Source organism: Leptodactylus fuscus, chromosome 3 (assembly GCF_031893055.1).
Source record: "Leptodactylus fuscus isolate aLepFus1 chromosome 3, aLepFus1.hap2, whole genome shotgun sequence".
Taxonomy (NCBI): domain Eukaryota; kingdom Metazoa; phylum Chordata; class Amphibia; order Anura; family Leptodactylidae; genus Leptodactylus; species Leptodactylus fuscus.
The window spans coordinates 102304576-102320970 of NC_134267.1; the positions used below are offsets into that span (position 1 = coordinate 102304576).

Below are 16395 nucleotides of genomic sequence, written 5' to 3' on the forward strand. Positions count from 1 at the left end.
TTCCACAAAAAGCCCTTATGAGGTTTTTGGAAGGTGGCAAGTAAGGCATGAAAATGCAAAGATGTCTGTGGGGTGAAGTTAAGTTTATTTCTGGAACCCAGTCTGGGACAATGTGTTGGCCCTAGAATGCTGACGCCCACTAATGTGATCCTTGTAACGTGTGATTTGACATGTTATAATCAGAACCCCCCCTTCCCCCGCCCTTCTTTAAAAGACCCTTAATTTAATATTTCCATATGGTTTAATAAGCACTTACCCCAAAGGCACAGAAGTTAGAAGATTTTGCTCCATAGCCAAGTTAGACAAGTGAACACACCACTGAAGTGCTTTGTCCTCAAACAGAATCATGCCGTTATTATCCAGAAAAAGGTGTTTAAGACTGGCCAGGCCTTTCATATCCTGAACCATAATTCTTGAAATCTGATTATTGCTGTAGTCAAGTCTCTGTAATTTACTTGGTAATTTTTGAGGGAGCGTTGAAAGTTGGTTCTTGGATACATCTAAAGATGTCAGATTGGTAGCAACTTGTAGCCCATCTGCTGAAAGCAACTGATTCCCAGAAAGATTAAGATCAAAAAGACTTTCCAGTTGCCTCAAATCTCTGGCGCGCACACTTTTAATATTATTTCTGTCCAACCTCAGAGATAGCAGAGATTTAGGCAGTTGTGGTGGAACTCTAACAAGCTGATTTCCAGCTAACCTGAGATATTCTAAGCTTGGAAGATGTGTAAAAAAGTTTTCATAGAAAAACATCAGTTTGTTGTTCTCCAGATTCAGGTATTTCAGGTTGGGAAGATAAGCCACTCCAGATATGGTGTGCATACCATTTCCATCCAGAATAAGGGTCTGTAAATTACTAAGTGGAGAAAAGACCTCAAATGATAATGTGTTTAGCAAGTTGTTTGGGACTTCCAGGACTCTGAGTTTGGTTAAACCTCCAAAATCTGGAGGATTAAATGAATGGATTGAATTATCACCCAGTTTTAGGACTTCCAGCTTTGAAGGAAGTGATCTTGGGATACTGGTCAGTTTATTACTCCATACTTCCATCACTTTCAGGTCATTCAGTGCTTTGAATGTATTGTTTTCTATTGTTTCCATCCCACTGGAAAACAGCACCAATTCCTGCAAGCCCGACATCTCACTGAAATCTGAAAACTGGCAGAAAATATGTTTTATCAAAAGATGGTAAGTTTTTTTTTACATAATCATAGTTACTAGAGATGAGCGAATACTGTTCGGATCAGCCGATCCGAACAGCACGCTCGCATAGAAATGAATGGACGTAACCGGCACGCAGGGGGTTAAGCGGCCGGCCGCTGTCAAAGCAGAAGTACCAGGTGCATCCATTCATTTCTATGGAGCGTGCTCGCTCATCTCTAATAGTTACCAAAGACATGAGCTAAGAAGGTTGTATTTAAAGGGATCCTATCATTAGAATCTCTTTTTTTTTCTTCTAACACATAGGAATAGCCTTAAGAAAGGCTATTCTTCTCCTACCTTTAGATGTTTTCTCCGTGCCCCCGTTTGGTAGATATTCCGTTTTCTGTCTTTATGCACGTGAGTTCTCACGCAGCACTGGGGGTGGTCCTCAGCGCTCAAACAGCACTGGGGGCGTCCCCAATGCTGCGAGAGATCTCTCCAGCGCCGTCTCCATCTTCTTTAGGAACTGGCCTCTACACGCCGTCTTCCGGCCTGGCTTTCAATCTTCTACACATGAGCAGTCGGCTCTGCCAGCTGGCCTCGGGCAGAGCTGACTGCACCTGCGTGCGGGCATTTTTTTTGTGGTCGCTTACTACAGGAAATCACGTATGTGGCCACAAAAAAATGGCTGCGTGCAGGTGCAGTCGGCTCTGCCTTGCATAGAAGATTGAAAGCCAGGCCGGAAGATGGCACATAGAGGCCGGTTCCAGAAGAAGATGGAGGCGGCGCTGGAGAATTCTCACGCAGCATTGGGGATGCCCCCAGTGCTGTTTGAGCACTAAGGCCCACCCCCAGTGCTGCGAGAGAACTAATTTGCATAAAGATGAAAAACTGAATGTCTATCAAATGATGGCACGGAGAAGACTTCTAAAGGTAGGAGAAGAATAGCCGTTTCTTAAGGCTATTCCTACGTGTTAGTTAGAAGAAAATGGATTCTAATGATAGAATTCCTTTAAGATTTCTCCAAGGTACATGATTCAGCACATGGTCACCTTGACCTTAATCACAATTAAAACCTTGAAAATCAACAAAGAGAAAACTGATACATGCCAGGGTGTGCCAAATACATACTTACCTAAAGGGAATCTCTCACATAAAAAATGCAGTACAATCTGCTTGCAGAATGTAATAGAACAGTAGAAGCTGAGCAGATTGATATATAATGTTGAGGGAAAAGATTCACAATAACTATATATATATATATATATATATATATATATATATATATATGAATAATATATATATATATATATATATATATATATATATATATATATATGTAAATTACAGCTAACACCAGCTCCTTATGCCACCGCCGGCATTCTTTATAGCCGGCAAACCCTTAGGGTGCCATGATCGCTATTGATCATGGCACCTTAAGGGTTAAACAGCGGGGATCAGTGCAATCACCGTCCCTGCTGTTACAGCGGGAGCTTGGCTGCCACATACAGCTAGGCTCCCATGGTGATCGCAGGGGCTCTGTTTCTGAGCCCCTGCGATCACCACCATGAACAGGCACGTGGGAATGCGGGAATGAACCACATTCCCTGGCGTTCCTGTATGTGATTTTGTGTTAAGGGGTTAAACATGCCAATTCTCCCATAACATCAACATTATTGGGGCTGAGTTATTACAACTAGAGGTAATGCCATTCCTATACAAGTTATATTTCTAAAATACTGAACAAAAATGTACTGAAATGGTCAGTGACAGCCTTATCCCAACTGTGGAAGCTACTCGTGCTTGTGGAAAGATCAATTGATCCTCTATACTGATAGTTTGTCCCAGCTGTCCTAGGCCTGTTCGTGTGTGCATGTCCACATGTAACCACTGCTCCAAACACCCCCTAATGGTTAGTGCAGAACATCCTAGATGGCAAACAGGTCACTGACAGCCACCCTGCCATATGTAAACTGGGATAAATGTGTTCTAGTGCATCATAGAGGCATATCTAATAGTCAAAGAGGTCTACCAAGAGGTATACTACTAAAAAGTAGCCACTGAGAGAATTATTATATGGCAGTGGAGAGCACTTTTACAGTCTCTTGTGGCAAGACCCAATGTCTAATCAGACCAGACCTGTAATCATTTACATATATGTTTCAGATCGTTTTACAGCAATCCTACATTTATATCTGGGTGTGTACTTTTTTTTTTTTTTTTTGTCATTGAATGTACTAGGAGGAAAATTAGGGCAGACCTGGTGACCTTGAACAAGACCCCGGCTGTGATGAAATTTATCATTACCTAATCTCGTACTGGTGTGCCCAATGAGCGGGCAGAGCAAAGCTCTTAGATGCAGTAATTGCTATTGCCTGCAACATTATTGGTTAAAAGGGTCCTTAGGATAGGCCATCAATACCAGATCAATAGGGTCCAACAACCAGCACCCCCACTGATCTGAAATCAGCAACAATGGTCTATATTTACTACTGTGGATATGAATAGACCTAAATACGGTGCATCTTGAAGTATCTGGTTTGGAACAATTTTTTTTTTCACTTTGTTAGAAATGCGCATGTGGCTTCTCTATAAAAATTGTACCATTTAAAAAAAAAAAATTCCTGCTCAAAGTAAGTCAGCTAAAAGGTAGTAGAAACTTGGAGTAGGCAGACTAAAGATATTCCAGATTTAATATCCATGAAGAGCCATTTTGCTAAGTCTGGGGCATTTTCAGAGTGTCTGTCTATGTTTATACAGACTAACTATGAGTAAATCTGGGTCAGTGTACAGAAGTAGATAGCTCTGTACATTACGTGCCAACCTATCTGGGTTACCTCGGCTCAGCTTCTATGCGCTTGAATCAGAGCTGTTATCAAGTTATCTCCAATCTCAGGCACTGCAGAAGGGTGTTAGCTGTATAAATGCAGGGTTGGACAGGGGTGTCTAGGGCCCACCAGTGGAATTGTTTCTAGGGGCCCACCGCCAGGAACCTGCAGATCAGCGATACTGAGACACGACGGCTAAAGGTAATAACATGTCAGGAGCCATGCTGCTCACGCACTGTACCATGGGCACCAGTGGCGTAACTACCATAGAGGCAGCGGAGGCGGCTGCCACAGGGCCCGGGCCATTAGGGGGCCCGGTGACAGCCGCTACCGCTGCGTTTTTTTTTCAATAGGCCGTTACGGGCCCTATTCACTTGCTGATCCTGGCTGGGCCGGGATCGGCAAGTGACACCGCGGGCCCCACAAAGACTATCATTATACTCGGGGGTCTTTGCAGACCCCCGAGTATAATGATCGGAGGCCCAGGAGAGGTAAGAAACATAAAAAACAGTGTTACTTACCTCTCCACGATCCTGTCAGGCCTCCGTCATTCGTGTCTGACGTCTCTGACTTTTCAGACCCCAGAGTATAATAATTGTTTATAGGTGTCCACAGTGGGACATATGGGGGATAATACTGTGTGCATTGGACACTATAGGGGTTAATACTGTGTGTGCAGGGTGTAGTGAACAAGGGGGTGCACGGTGGTGATGGTAGTCCAGGGCTGATGGGGGTAGTAGTCACGGTTATGTCACAGTCCTGAATGGTATACAACCCTGTTCCCCTGTCACATACATGTACCTTTTCTTTCACTTTAGCTGTTACTTTTCTACAGTGTACAGGCTGGAATGACTTCTGTGACAAAGAGTCCAGTAACAACGGTTTTGCAGAACTTTACTTGAAAGATCACTTGTGCATGCAATGTACAGATATCACAGTCTCTTTAGTAGCAAATAGCAGTATAGTTTTTACACTTATCACATGTAATTGCAGCACTTCAGTCACAGTCCCATATCCACTGCAGTAGCAGGTATACAGATTTACAGTCCAGTACAGTTTTAGCTCTACCTTGGGAGATGTGTCACAGCTTGGCTATACTGTGCAATGTGATGCAAGAGAGTACTTACAGAATAGGTGCTAGAGCAATGCCCTATAGCAGGGTGCTAAAGCCGTGAATCAACGACGTGAAAGCCGCTTAGGTTAGATCCAGCTGGGGAACCCATGAGAAGCGTGGATCCAGGCAGAGGACTTCTTTATCCAACAGGTAACTCCTCTGACTTAGGCCAATAGAACAGGAATAGATTTTTGGATGATCTCCCAGGTGTGGACTGGCAGGAATTCAGTAGTTGGGATGGACTGGTAGCTATATGTAGCCCATGTGAGGTTATGACCAGCCTGGAGCAATGCTGGCAGACATGTGAACTGGCTGGAAGCCAGGCTTAGACCCTCTTCTCCAGTCCTCTCTCTGTGAATGCAGGGGCTAGACTGGGGACAAGTCTCAGCTTGACCTAGAAGCAGCTTGTGCTCCTATAGGCTGAGAGCAAAACATGTGACTGAAGTTGCAAGATGCTCAAACATGTGGGGTTTGCAAAATGTGGGTTTGCAAAGATAAAACAAGGTGCAAAGCTAGTTAACCTCTACACTGCAGCAGACAATGCTAACTGTATGCTAAGTAATGCAATACAATACAATATACAGCACACAAATAGAATGGCTGGCATTAGAGATTACCACCTGACAATATAAGAGATAATATGGTGACAAAATGACTTTTTAAACAGAACATTAACATCTTGTTCTGGGATACTGCAAGGGGACACTATTGGGGTTAATACTGTGTGTGCATTGGACACTATGGGGGATAATACTGTGTGTGCAGGGGACACTATTGGGGATAATACTGTGTGTGCAGGGGACACTATTGGGGATAATACTGTGTGCAGGGGACACTATTGGGGATAATACTGTGTGCAGGGGACACTATTGGGGATAATACTTTGTGTGCAGGGGATACTATTGGGGATAATACTGTGTGTGCAGAGGACACTATGGGGGATAATACTGTGTGTGCAGGGGACACTATTGGGGATAATACTGTGTGTGCAGGGGACACTATTGGGGATAATACTGTGTGTGCAGGGGACACTATTGGGGATAATGCTGTGTGTGCAGGGGACACTATGGGGATAATACTGTGTGTGCAGGGGACACTATGGGGGATAATACTGTGTGTGCAGGGGACACTATTGGGGATAATACTGTGTGTGCAAGGGACACTATGGGGGATTATACTGTGTGCAGGGGACATTATTGGGGATAATACTGTGTGCAGGGGACACTAAGGGACATAATACTGTGTGCAGGGGACACTAATGGACATAATACTGTGTGCAGGGCTTACTAAGGGACATAATAGAGTGCGGAGGAGGGGGTCAGTCGAGGTCTTCGGCGTCGGTTTGGGGGGGGACCCATGTCAAAAGTTCGCCACGGGGCCCCGCCATTCTTAGTTACGCCACTGATGGGCACCACTGCACTACCTAAACCTACTGCTACACCTTGTATGGCAAGTGAACAGTGTGGCTCCTAGAAATGTTACCATTACCTGTAGCTGCTCTGTCCTGGAAAAAGCTGATCTGCAGAGGTCCTGGCTGTTGAATCATTACAGATGTAATATTGATGGTCTATCCTTTAAAGTGGTTGTCCAGGAATTGGAGCAACTCATGTGCTCCAATTGTGTGTGGGTGGGAGGTGTAAAATAAAAAACAAATAAAAAAGCATACTCACCTGTCTCCGTTGTCCACCGCCAGTGTCCCTTGCTGGGAGTCCTGCACCTCATGTGATCGCTGAGACCAATTAGGTACAGGATTTCCAGAAAAGAGTTGCCGCCATGAGACTGAACAGATACAGGTGGGGGATAATGGGGTGCTGGGGACGGGTCAGTATACTTTTTTTCTTTTTTTTTTTACTCCTCTCTGGTGGCCGCTACAGTGATAACTCCTGTTTATAGACAACCTCTTTTAATGGGTTTTCTGAGCCAAATCTTGTATGGCCACTTCACTGCTCCCCGTCATACAGTGGCCTCTTCACTGGTCCCCATCATACAGTGGCCTCTTGGGGAACAGAGATGGGGCAATTATATTGTGTGGGAGCAGTGATGGGGTAACATTCTGTGCAGAAAGGGGATGTTAAACCGTGTGGGACATATTAAAGGGGTTGTCCAGGGTTAATCTTTTTTTATGGCCTATGCTCAGTATAGGCCATAAATACCTGAAACCCCACATTGCAGAAACACAACGTCTTTGGCTACTACAGAAAAAAAAAATGTGTTTCACAGAATCAACAAAATGAATGAAATTTACCTCATCCACACGTTGCAGGAAAAAATAAGATGCGGAACAGCCGCAAACTTTGAAATGTGTGCACTTCAGAAAAACATGGCTGGTTATTTTCAGCTACGCAATCGGGAGAAAATGCTGGAAAATGCATCAAAAGCGCAATGAAAAACACTGTGAAAAAAAAATACACTGTGATTCACTGCTATTTTTTTTCCACAGGGTTTTTAGCTGATTCTCGCTGTTGGGCCTCATCCTGATCATCTCAATATACTGTGTACTACACTGTAAGGATGTATTTACATGGAGGAAAATGGTGAGGAATTTGGTGTGGAATTTCAGCGCTGAAATAAAAAGCTTCCCATTGATTTCAATGGGTTCCTTTTTCTGCTAGCAGAAAAAAGCATTGAAGTTAATGGAAGGCTTTTTTCAGCGCTGAAATTCAACACCAAATTCACCGCCATTTTCCTCCGTGTGAATGGACACTAAGGGCCCCTTCATACGGAGTATATGCTGGCTGATTCTGAACATGTAAATGTTCAGAATCAGCGGCGTTTAAAACAGATCCCATTGCTTTCTATGGGAGCCGGCATACGCTCCCCATAGAAATGAATGGGCTGCTTTTTTCCATTCATTTCTATGGGGAGCGCACGTATGCCGACTCCCGTAGAAAGCAATGGGATCTGGGTTTTTTTTAAAAACTGTAATTCTTATTGAAAATTCTTGTAGACGGAGCAAACAAAAAAAGTCAAACAAAATCAAATCCTCAAGCAATCAAGCAAGATAAACAATTGCAACATTGCGACAGGATAATGTAACAAGAATCGAGGGGGGGGGGGGTAGGGGAAGGGAGGGAAGAAAGGGAAGGGGGATGAAGGAGTCAAAAGCCCTAAAGGATACAATAAGCATCCCAGTTAGACCATAGAGCCTGAAAAGCGTCCAGAGTATGATTTAGGGACGGGGGGGGGGGGGCACATCACCTCCAGTGGATGGCGATAAGAGTTTTAGCGGCCGTACAAAGAAAGAGGAACAACTTTGATGTCTTCTTGCCCGAATATCTAGGGGGGAGGTTAAGCAAGTATACAAGGGGATCCAACGGGACACCCTGAAGGAAGAGCGCATCAGGAATGGACGGAACAGCAAGCCAAAAGGGGCAGATACACGAACAGTCCAAAAAGATGTGATACAATGACCCAATTTCTGTCTGGCACTGCCAGCAACTGGGGGGGATGGAAGGGTTCAAGGAATGGAGTAGGGCTGGGGTATGATACCAGTGCTTTAGAAGCTTGTACTGGATTCCACGGTAGGAAATGCACGTGGAAGAGCTGGCTGCATGGGATCAAATAATCTGCCACTGACCGAGCGAGATCCGCCTACTTAGAGCCTCTGACCACCTATCCATATACCTGTGGGAGACAAAAGGACGTCCCTCTGGGGAGGAAAGTAGCCTATATATCAGAAATCAGCCCAGCCATGGAGGTGTTTGCCCTACATAACTTTTCGAAAGCAGTGGGCGAAGAAACCTTCAAGGATCCAAACTGAGAAAAAAACAAAAATGTACAATCTGCCGGTAAACGTAGCTCAGAAGTCAAATAGTCAAAGGGCCTAAGCTCCAAGGACAGAGGATCAACCAGATCTGCGATATGGAAAAGACCAAGCTTACTCCAGGGCTTCACCATAGATGCAGTCAAACCACCAGAGAGGAGTGGATTATACGGGAAGGAGATCAGAGACAAACACGGGGAGGCTAGGGGGAAAAGTTTTGCACAAGTCATCCAGACGGCTCTTGTGAAGCGAATAGGCCCTAGGAGAGGAACAGAGGGAGGAGGCGGAGAGCGGGACCACAAAAAGGCATTAGGATGGACCGGGGCTAGCCAGAGTTTTTCAATTTCGACCCACTTCGTGTAAGCAAGATAAGAGGTCCAAAAGGGGATACAGCGCAAGTGGGAGGCCCAGTAGTAATGCACAAGATGAGGGACCGCCAACCCCCCTCACCCTTACCCGAGATCATGATAGAGCGGGGGATAAGATGTCTCCTGCCATTCCAAATAAACTGAAAGATTGACCTCTGGAAGGCGCGCAACTCCGAACGGGGGACTGCTATCGGGAGGGTCTCAAAGAAATATAACAGTTTAGGGAGGAGGGTCATTTGCACAGCCAAGATGCGGCCCATGAGGGATAACGGCAGGGGGCGCCATTTGTCGAGGAGAGCCCGCAGGTCACTAAACAAGCGAGGGGAGTTGACCGAATAAAGAGTAGAATAGGAAGAGGATAGCTGAACCCCTAGGTAGCGAAGGGAGCGAGAGCGCCACTGGAAGTTGAAGTTAGACCGGAGGAGCTGGAGATTGGCCGAAGGGATATTCAGTGGGAGGGCCTCAGTCTTAGTAGGATTCACTTTCTAGCTGGAAAGGTCGCCATAGGCCTTCAATTCCCGCATAAGGTTAGGGAGGAAAGTGTGGAGATTTGTGAGAGTTAAGAGGACATCATCCGCAAATAAACTAATTTTAAAATCCCTGTCCCTTACCTTCACGCCGGTAATGTCTGGGCTAGAGCGGATATGTGAGGTTCAATGCATAACGCAAATATAAGCAGGGAAAGAGGGCATCCCTGTCGTGTTCCATTGCGGATGGGAAAGGAGGAAGAGGTAGAGTTAGGGCTCGTTCACACGTGAACAAAGGGGCAGATTTTGACAGCGGATTTCGCTTCAAAATCCGCCCCTTTACAATGGTGGTCTATGCAGACCGTAGGGCTTCTTTTTTCCGCTAGCGGCAGGCTGCTGCTAGCGGAGAAAAGAAGCGACATGTCCTATCTTCAGGCGGAAACCGCGGCGCGCTGGACCGAGGCTTCCGCCTAGCGGCTGCACCCTCCTATGTCGGCTCATTCATTTGAGCCGGCTACGGAGGGGAAAGCCGCGACCGCTATGGTCGCGGCAGGCGGATTTTGACCAGAGAGAGACGCGGCTCGCCAACGTGCCAACGTGTGAACTAACTCTTAGGAAGCTTCACCACAACAGAAGGAGAAGAATACAAGGCTCCAACCGCCGTGAGGAAGGCCCCCGAAAACCCGAACCTAGTGAGAGTGGCTGACATAAAAGACCAGACAAGACGGTCAAATGCCTTTTCCGCATCAAGACTCAAAAGAAGTGCAGGGGTAGCCGAATGGTTAGCCACATCTATCAGGTCTACATCCCTTCTAGTGTTGTCTCCCCCTTGACGACAAGGGACGAAACCCACCTGGTCCTTGTGGATCAATGACGGAAGCCAAGCGTTGAGCCTATTGGCCAGGATTTTTGTAAAAAGCTTTAAATCGGTATTTAGCCAGGAGATGGGACGGTAGTTAGAGCAGTCCTGATGGTCTTTGTCAGGTTTCAGGATCAAGGTTATGTGAGAGTGGAGCATAGAACCGGGGATTGGGACCCCATCAAGGAAAGAGGTAAAGAGGCGACGCATATGAGGAAGAAGATCGGGGGCAAAGGTTTTGTAATATAGGTATGTAAGGCCATCAGGTCCTGGTGCTTTACCATTCGGGACCAATTTAAGGGTATCGCTAATCTCTTCCTCAGTGATATTGATCGCCGAGGGAGGAAGTTTAGGGAGGGGGCAAGAGTCCAGGTAAGATTGCAGAGCAGCTGCACAGGCAGAAGGGTCAGCGCCCAGGGGGGTCGGGAGGTTGTACAATTTCAAATAGTAGTCCTGAAACAGCGAAGCAATTTTATCAGGATGATGGTGCAGGACACCATGAGGGTCATGAACGCCATGGGGGGTGGAGGAGACCTGGTGATCACGCAAAGTCTTAGGTAGAAGCATATGAGCTTTGTTACCTCGTTCATAATAGCGTTGACGACTATACAGCAGCAGGCGTTGGACATACTGGTTCGCTAAATCACTAAGTTCTGCCCTAGCTGCAACAAGGCGGCAAAGGGTAGAAACTGAAGGGGAGGAGGAGAGGCGAGTAGAGAGCGCCCTTATTTGGGATGTCAGGGCAGCCTCCTTAGCCTTTTTGTCTTTCTTCTGTCTAGTAGCCAACGCTATACAGTGACCCCTCATGACCGCTTTATGTGCCTCCCAAAGGGTGGGGACAGAGTGGGAATTAAAAGCAAAATATACTCGAATATGGGCACGGAGGGTGTCGCAAAAAGGTTGAGAGTGAAGAAGAGACTCATTTAGTCTCCAGTGGCACCACCTAGCAAGGGTAGACGCCAAGGAAAGCGTCAATGTAACGGGGGCATGATCTGACCAGGAAATGGGGCCGATGTCGGCATCTGCTAGTAATCTAAGGGACAAGGTATTACCAAAGAAATAATCAACCCTGGTGTGCTTTTGGTGAGGGTGAGAGTAAAAGGTGTAAGAGCGGCCAGTAGGGTTACGCACCCGCCAGAGGTCAAAAAGGGAAAAGGATCGAATCAAGCGGCGGAATTCTCTGGCCAGACAAAGCTGCGGGGCGGAAGGAGGAGCACCGGACAAAGTAAGTCTGTCTGAGTGTTCGGAAAAAACTAAATTAAAATTACCACCCAACAGCAGGGCCAAGTCCGAGCAAGCCTGCAATTTCCACAGCACCCTCTTAAGAAAAGGGAGCTGGGAGGAATTAGGGGCATATAAGTTACAGAGTACAATGGGCCGACCATGAAGGAGGCCCTTGAGAATAACATAAAGCCCGTCGGGATCTAGATGCGAGGCAGAAATCGAGATCGGGCAGGACCAAGAAAGCAGTATGGCCACCCCTCCCTTCCTAGGAGTATTGTATGCCGAGTAAGCAACGGGGAAATAGGGGCGGGCAAAATTAAAATTGCCCGTGTGGTCAAAATGAGTTTCCTGGAGAAAAGCAACATCTGCCCCCGGAAACAAAGTTCCCTGAGGACCAAACGCCGCTTTGCATTGGAGCCCAGGACCTTGACATTCAACGTAATACACTTCGCCATGGCGCAGTAAAAAGGATAAGAATACCAGCAAATGTAAGAAAAAAAGCGTACAGGCAGATCTCACCCGGTCAGAAGAGCAGAAGGTCAGTCAGGGAAGTCCAGCGGGCATCCACATAAGGTTGTAGACTCCATGTCTCAGGAAGAGAAGGAAGGGAAGGAAGGGAGGGAAGGGAGAGAGGGATGGAGCAAACAAAAACATAAATAGGCAATACAACAACAACAATACATGTTGTGGTCGGGACTAACTCTCTTGGCCAGGGGCAAGCAGTCAGCAAGACCAGTGATACAACAGCAACAACCAAAAGTGACCAAAAATAGGACCCACAGCTGGGACAAGCCCCAAATAGGGGGTAACGTGGAGGAACCATCAGTAGGCAATTACTGTGAAAGTAATGAAAGTCACTACGCAAGAGAAAGAGGTGGTAAGGGGTCTGCCTTCCCACCCCGCCTGTAGGGGAAAAACAAAAGTAAACACATCAAGTAACGGACCTGCTAAATAAAGAAAACACACATATGAGAATAAATGGTAACAATCAGTTCAAAGAAAGCAAAGGGCACCACTTCACATCGGGGGGACCTGAAGAACTGGTGATGGTGCAAAAAAGGAGAAATCAGGACGGTGCAGGTAGCGAGGCCACCCGCGGGCGCCTAACACTGGAGCCAGATGGAGGCAGTGGGACCACACCGTAGGCAAGGGGGGGAGGCGGAGGTGGAAGCTCCCAATCAGTCAGATCCAGGGGAGTAGGAATGTCCATGGTGGAGCAGAACTGTCGGATATCCGAAAAGGAATGCAGAGTGGCCGAGCGACCATTGAGCCGGGCAGTCAGGGCGAAAGGGAAACTCCAACGATATGGGATCCGCCGTTCCTGTAGTAGACGGAGCAAGGGGCGGAGGTGGCACCTTTTTTGTAAAGTGATCCAGGAAAGGTGCTGATATAGCTGGATCTTAGCTCCATCAAAGTCAATGTCCTTTGCAGCTCTGGCTTTAGCCAAAATCAATTCCTTCAGCGTAAAGTCATGCACACAGCAAATAACATCCCTTGGGGTGGATCCAGAGCCCTTGGGGCGCAAAGCTCTATGAGCGCGGTCCAATTTGATCTTATGGGTGGGAGGCTCTTGTAGCAAGGAGTTAAAGATAGCCTCCAGAGTAGCAGGTAAATCCTCCTCATGCGTAGCCTCAGGAAGACCTTTAACACAAATATTATTCCTCCTTCCTCTGTTGTCCAAGTCCTCCACATGGTGCTAAAGGTCAGGAGAAAGGTGAAACGAAACTGAGACACGACCGAGTCCTGCAGATGAGAAATATAAGTACGGGTCTGGTCATGGTCGTCCTCCAGGGTCTCCACTCGGGAAGCAATGTGGTGGAAATCCTGCTGAAGCACCGAGATCTCGGACCGAATTTCAGTGCGGATTTCCTTGCGGCAGACTGCAATGACCTCAGCAATCAGGGAGTGAGTGAGGAATGGCAGCCACTGAGGCGGAGGAGAAGATGAAGAAGCAAACATGTCTTCGTGTTGGATTTGGGAGAGTGGAGGGTGGGAGTGAGGGGAGGCTACCGCATAAGGTGACATACGGGGGGTCACCCCAACAGCAGTATCAGAGTCCTCTTCAGGGGCCCAGGAGGAGGGGGGATACTGAGTTCCCTGTTGAAAGTGCCCTGTCCCCAATTGAAGAGACGGTACCTGTATAGGAGGAGAGGCATGTGCAGAGGCAGGAGCAGGGGCCACAGGGTTGGAGGAGGCCACAGGTTCGATCCCTGGGTAGGGTGCCACAAAGTCCTGAAGAGCAGGGACGTCCAATACAGCAGCTGGAGGGAGAGAGGTAGTAGGCTGCACAGAGGGGGAAGCTGCAGGGCCCAGCAGCGTTGGAGGAGCCGTCACAGGAGACGCCAGCGCCATTTTGGATGGAGAAGCCCATCTGAGGTCATCACCGAGTCCGAGGGCTGGGAATCCGGTGAAGGAGGCAGTCGGAGGGTAGTAGCAGGCTTCAGAGCGGTAGTGGAGCCCAGGGAGAGCCGCGATGGAGCCAGGAGCGGTGGAGGCGGCGGCGCGGCCTGCAAAGATGGCTGCCGCCTCGTGTCAGGCCGGGCCGCAGACGTCGGTGGAGCCAGGTATGAGCTGATCCCAAGCTGCTTGGGCTTACCGGAGGGTGCCACGGTGCCTGAGGAGGGAAGCCCAGAGATTTTTCTCCCCATAGGTGCCGATGGTGAGCTGGATTAGGTCCAAATGCTACAGGCGGGACAGGAGCCGAGCAGAAACACTTCATATAAAGGTACCTCACATTATATCAAATTTGGCTTGAAAAATTTTTTGGGGCCAGACAACACGGAAAAAGCGCAAGCCAATAAACCAGATCAACAGTCTAACTATTAATAAAAATTATCAAATATTTATTGAATATTCGCTAATTAATTACCAATTAAAAACAAGTCATACAGCAGGGCAGATGGATTTAGCCAAAAACACACAAAAATAGACACACAGAATAAAAGACATAAGGCGCTATGCTATAGCACTAAAGTATTAAATACAGGTATATGGAGTGTCAGAACTCTGTTATACTAATAGTAGAGGGTTTTAGTATGCAAAAACACTTAAGATATGCCTTCCACAAAAAATATCTATAAATATTAGTACTTAATCAGTACACCATAAATAGCGATGAAAGACATACCAAAAAGCAGATATATAAAAATGTAAGAAATAAAACACTCAGCAATTATAATGCTACGGAGAAAAGCCTATTTTTTATGTAATTGTATAAATATATCAGGTCACATCCAGGCATCACCCTAGCAAGCAGAAGGGAGAAGTATAACAACTTCCTAGATATTTCCCATTCCTCTTGTAGCCACTACTAGGTTTGGCCAGCAAAGTGAATGAGATAAACATAGCATGTTAATTTTACCTGTATAAACACAGGCATTTTCCTATATATATTTACCTTAAAGATTTATAGGAAGAAAAAATTAGCAAAACAGACAAAATTCAGGTCCAGGATCACTAATCAAATGCATGAGTACGTGGAGGTCAGGGATGGCACACAGATACCAACTATGTACCGTCTGTGCCATTATCTCATGGACTCAAATTTGTGTACATGTAGCATAAGACAACATGTTTTTCTATGGAAATGTATTAAATACGTCTATTATCATTATTATTATTATTTATTTATATAGCACGATTAATTCCATGATGCTTTACATTTGGGGATTTACTTACAGTACACAAAATATACAAACAAATATAATACTAACAATGACTGGCACAGTGGGATTGAGGGCTCTGCCTGCGAGGGCTTACAGTCTATGAGGGAAGAGGGATAGAGACTGTTCAGATGGTGGTGTGGTGACAGTAGTGTTATTGGGGGTTGTAGGCCTTCCTGACATCTACACAATATGTATAATATAGCTGCTTTAAGACTGAATTATGAAATAAATAGCATTATAATTGTAAGGTATAATTATAAAAGACATTGCCAATCTTCTTACCTGTAAGTGTCTGATCTTGCTGTGACTGATGTATAGTTTTCCAATATCTGCAGCAATATTACTGGGGATGGTAGAAATCCTGTAACATTGTATGGTCCTGGGAGAGTCACAGCGGCAGCGCCGAGGGCAGGAGGTTAGACAACTGCTGAAGAAGAGCGTGAGATACACTATAGTGATAATCATTATGACTTTACCACCACTGCTATGCCTGGACATCTTTATATACATAGACTATATTGTTATAATGTATATTTACAGGTGATAGGAAACAATAGTCTCCTGGCCAGAGCTGATGTAGGTAAACACCAGTATGCTGTGAACAGTATGTGGAATGTGCCTATCTGCGCTGTGTGTGGTTTCTGATAACCCATATACACTAGATAAGTAACATTCATTCAGACAATAAAGACATAGCTAATAGGGGTGCCAATGGGTGGCTGTGAGAAAAAACCTGAATTTACTTTTATAGTTAAATCCCTTATAGAAAAATCTCTTACTTATTGTAAGACATTGGGTGACTTTATCAAGCCCTGCTCTCCAGAATTCTGGTATCAAATGGTCACAAAATAGGGTTTTGCAACTTTTTTTGGATCATTTAAGCAAACGTTTTGCTGCATTGAACCTTTTTACCACACTCACGCCACTTTTTAAAAGTGTATTGGAAAGCGTAGTTAAGTGTAAC

At 46.1% G+C, this 16395-nt stretch overlaps 1 protein-coding gene across 1 annotated transcript in view; it reads right to left on the reverse strand.

Annotated features, from left to right (window-relative positions):
* The window catches only part of LOC142197631 (nephrocan-like), a 33234-nt gene extending 17338 nt beyond the window's left edge, over nucleotides 1–15896 (reverse strand). Inside the window, exons 1-2 of the mRNA XM_075268093.1 lie at nucleotides 15714–15896; nucleotides 257–1158 (exon numbers count right to left, since the gene is read on the reverse strand). Coding sequence (XP_075124194.1) covers nucleotides 257–1158; nucleotides 15714–15896 — 1085 coding nt within the window. The remainder of the gene's footprint in view (nucleotides 1–256; nucleotides 1159–15713) is intronic.
* Nucleotides 15897–16395: the final 499 nt, after the last annotated feature.